Below are 3,674 nucleotides of genomic sequence, written 5' to 3'. Positions count from 1 at the left end.
TATTTTGTCCCATTGTTTTCCATTTTGCGGGTGGTAAAACTACTGTGCACGTCGTTCAAATTCATTGAAATTTCGTTCACTTGTAGCAATTAAACTAAATGTGTATTACAATTTCAAGAATGTTTTCTGCACATCGCCTGAGGAAATCCGAAGTTGCGTCGAGGGGACCCAAACTGACAGCCGCGACAGCAGAGATTATCACGTACCTACAAGGCTTGCGTCTGACCTGCAGCTATCATTCTGGCTTGGTGGGATGTCAGCCAGCGAGTCCTCTGATTCTGACCTTGTTCTTTTACTACTCAGAGTCTAAAACAAGGAGGGCATATTAAGTGTTCATTGTATTTTCATTTTAACCGAGCAGCTATGGTTGAGCGTTTCACACACAAACACACACCTCTCCAGAGCACGTTGACACTATGACTGGCCGACGCATGCGCTTTTAACTTGTAAACGCAAGGGTGTATGGGTAATGTAGTCTCTGCTCTCGGTGGGGCGAATTAGGAAGCGTACATTAAGGGCGCTCTGAAAAGCCTCAGCGCAGCCAAAGGATTAAATTAAACCTGATTTTTAAACAGATGTGCAAATGAGCGTTCCGGTAAGCTAAAAGCACGTTCTGGGCACACGGAGAGGTGGTGGTACACTCAAGAGCTATTTTTGGAAGTGGCGGTACTGAGTACCGGGGCGTTCTGGCCCACTTAAAGCACTGAATATTTGTTGAACTGAACCATTGTGTGAATTTATTTTTTGTACACTTCTGCTTTTTAATCTAAAATATTTATTTGAAGCTGAAATATACATAACATACAGAAAACAATAGGGAACAAATAAAATATAAAAGTCCTTATGTTGTTGTGTTTTAAAGCATCATTGCAAGTGTAAATGTAAAAGTAATATGTCAGAGAGAATTAAATCAATAGATTAATAAATAGTTCAAGAAGCATTATGGGAACATTACATAAATATGAAATTTACCAATTTCTTGTTTATTATATAGAAAACAACACTTGCTTTTTATAAGATAATGCTTACTGTTAAAATGTACTTGTATCTGTACATGATGACATCCATAGGATCATATTCTTAGCATGTAACCATAATAATCTTAAATTAATAATTTTATAGCATCATCAGTATTTATTTCATGTGAGCAAATTAATTTGTATTACTTCAGCAAAACAATGATACATCTTTATATTTTACACAGAATATACATCATCAGAAGCCGTTTTATTTCTAAAGTGAGCCTTATCATTACCAACATTACAAAAAGCATTTCTATTAAACATATGAGAGGTAAAGAAGTCAGTTACAAATGAAAAAGATTGTATATTAAAGTTGTCATAAAAATTGAATGCTTATCCATCAATGGTTCAAGCTGAATATCAGTTCATTTACATGAGAACTTACAAATTGTGCAATCACATGATTATGATTGCACAATGATTATGATTATGATTATTCAATATGTTTGATAACACATAGTTCAAAGATGCAGTGCGTGTTATAAAAAGATGAGAAAAAAATTAACTGAATGTCTAAAACTAGCTTTCATTAATGTGGTACCAGGATCCTCCCTATAAAAAATAAAAATGTAACCATCAAAGACAAATTATATGAAAACAGGATATACAGAGTAATATCAATTAGACTTGCTCTCATTCCACTGACCTGCTGATTTCTTCTTGTAGTAAATAAGTCCAGCAGCTGCTAAGACGATTCCCAGCACCAGACCAGAAGCCCCGATAGCAACCTTATTTCTCTCAGACTCAGGAAGAGAAGGGTCTATTTAAGTACAAACATGATATAGTACAGTGCAGCATTCTTATATTCATTATGGTGTGTGTGAGTATAACAGCGAAGAATATGTTATCTGTAAATGTATGTTTAATGTGACAGTAAAATGCAACATTTCTCTTACCCCAGTCAACAATCATAGGTTTAGTAGAGCTGGCGTGCTCAACCATACATGAGATCTTCTCTCCAGATTTGGGGGTGTACTCGAGGTGGGAGTGGATCTGATAGTACCAGTCTCCATTAGGCATCTCATCAGTTAAGGTCACATCAGAGGTCACAGGTTGATTGTTTTTTAACCAGGTCACTTTGATTTGTTGTGGGTAGAAGTTGTATGCGCTACACATAAGCATAGCTGGATGCTCACCATCTGATTCCTTCACTGAGCTGAGTTTGATATTTGGTTTCACTAAATCAAAGAGAGTAATATTTTAATTACACACCCTAAAATATATACTGTGATGGCATGCACAGTTATAAAACTTTTGCATAAATATTCTTTGAATCTATGAGGCTTATTATCTTATGATCACATTTTTACTGAGATGTTTTACATACTGAATGCTTAGGTGTTATATTGATTTCTTAATTTAATCAATAAATATTATTATGTTAACGTACTTAATAATTAAATAAAAGTCTAAGTCTTCAAAGTTTAATTGTGTTACACTTACCTCTTTTATCACGGACACCTGAGTCCAAGACTGGAGCATTATTTTTGCAGAATCTGTCCACCTCAGCTCTCTCTTGCTGCAGTATGGCAGGATTGTTGTTCCAGAACTCTGCGTTTGTCACTCCATACTCAGTAAACCCTACATACTTCCCCACAGTGCTGTTGAATTGTGTGTACACAAATTTGTTGAAGTAATATCCATCAATGTAAACCATGTCACTGTAATCAGAGGAGCTGTAGATGCATTTCGCCACAGCGTGGTAATAATATCCATTAGCTGAAAAATAATTTAAGACAATCACATATTGTCATATGATTTAAAATCAACAATTTAAAAACATGACATTTATTAGTCATTTTATATCTTAGCTTTTGAACCACTGTAAATTACATAATGATCCATAACACAATAATAAAAGTAATGTTTGAATGATGTATAATTATTTTTATTGTGCTGAATTTTACCTGGTCCGATGAATACAGACAGCATCAGAATGAGCTTAGGCAATGACATTTTCACTAAATGAGAATTTCTCAATTGAAGCAGATGCTGGCAACACTTTCTTCATGAGGTGTACAATCAGGACAACCAGCCAATCAGCAACTGCAGGCTTCAAGTGTCAAGTGTTGCTAAGCAGTTTTCTTCTTTCATTTTTTAAACAAACATAAACTGTTGACACTTTAAAATATTTCCGTTCATCAACGTTCATTAATGCATTAGTTACGGACCCTCTTGCTTCCCGTTTGTACAATATGATTTATTGCATAGCCTACTTAAAAATGGCATTATCTAAATTGGTCATTCTATTGCTAAGAACAGTCATTCTCAATCGCTTGTGGTTTCCTAAAACATTTAGTACAATGAACTGGATTTTTTTCTCATTCTGAATACTTTTACAGTTGCTGCCATTAACTTTTCATTTATTGGATGTAACATTATAACACTGCATGGGAAAACTTGCTAACTATTTCCGTTTCAACAGCGGGTCACTTTAATATTTTACAATTAAATTGTAATCTAATCATGACAGGACCACAAAACCAGTCTTAAGTAACATGGGTATATTTGTAGTAATAGACAAAAATACATGCAACAATTACAGATTTTTATTTTATGCCAAAAATCATTAGGATATTATGTAAAGATCATGTTCCATGAAACTTTTATGTAAATATATATCAAAACTATATTTTTGTGAGTGGATGCATT

General features: G+C 34.4%; 1 protein-coding gene across 1 annotated transcript; it reads right to left on the bottom strand.

Moving 5' to 3' along the window:
- Window positions 1-1,639: 1,639 nt before the first annotated feature.
- LOC141363871 (H-2 class II histocompatibility antigen, E-S beta chain-like) lies at window positions 1,640-2,978 on the bottom strand. The gene is made up of 4 exons (XM_073867378.1): window positions 2,930-2,978; window positions 2,466-2,774; window positions 1,919-2,200; window positions 1,640-1,782 (listed from the first exon to the last, which is right to left on the bottom strand). The coding sequence occupies exons 1-4, from the start codon at window positions 2,976-2,978 to the stop codon at window positions 1,640-1,642; spliced, it is 783 nt and encodes a 260-aa protein (XP_073723479.1).
- Between the last annotated feature and the right edge of the window lie 696 nt (window positions 2,979-3,674).

Source organism: Misgurnus anguillicaudatus, chromosome 5 (assembly GCF_027580225.2).
Source record: "Misgurnus anguillicaudatus chromosome 5, ASM2758022v2, whole genome shotgun sequence".
Classification (NCBI taxonomy): Eukaryota; Metazoa; Chordata; class Actinopteri; order Cypriniformes; family Cobitidae; genus Misgurnus; species Misgurnus anguillicaudatus.
The sequence above is the reverse complement of the archived record's forward strand: the minus strand, read 5'-3'. Positions and strand labels throughout refer to the sequence as shown.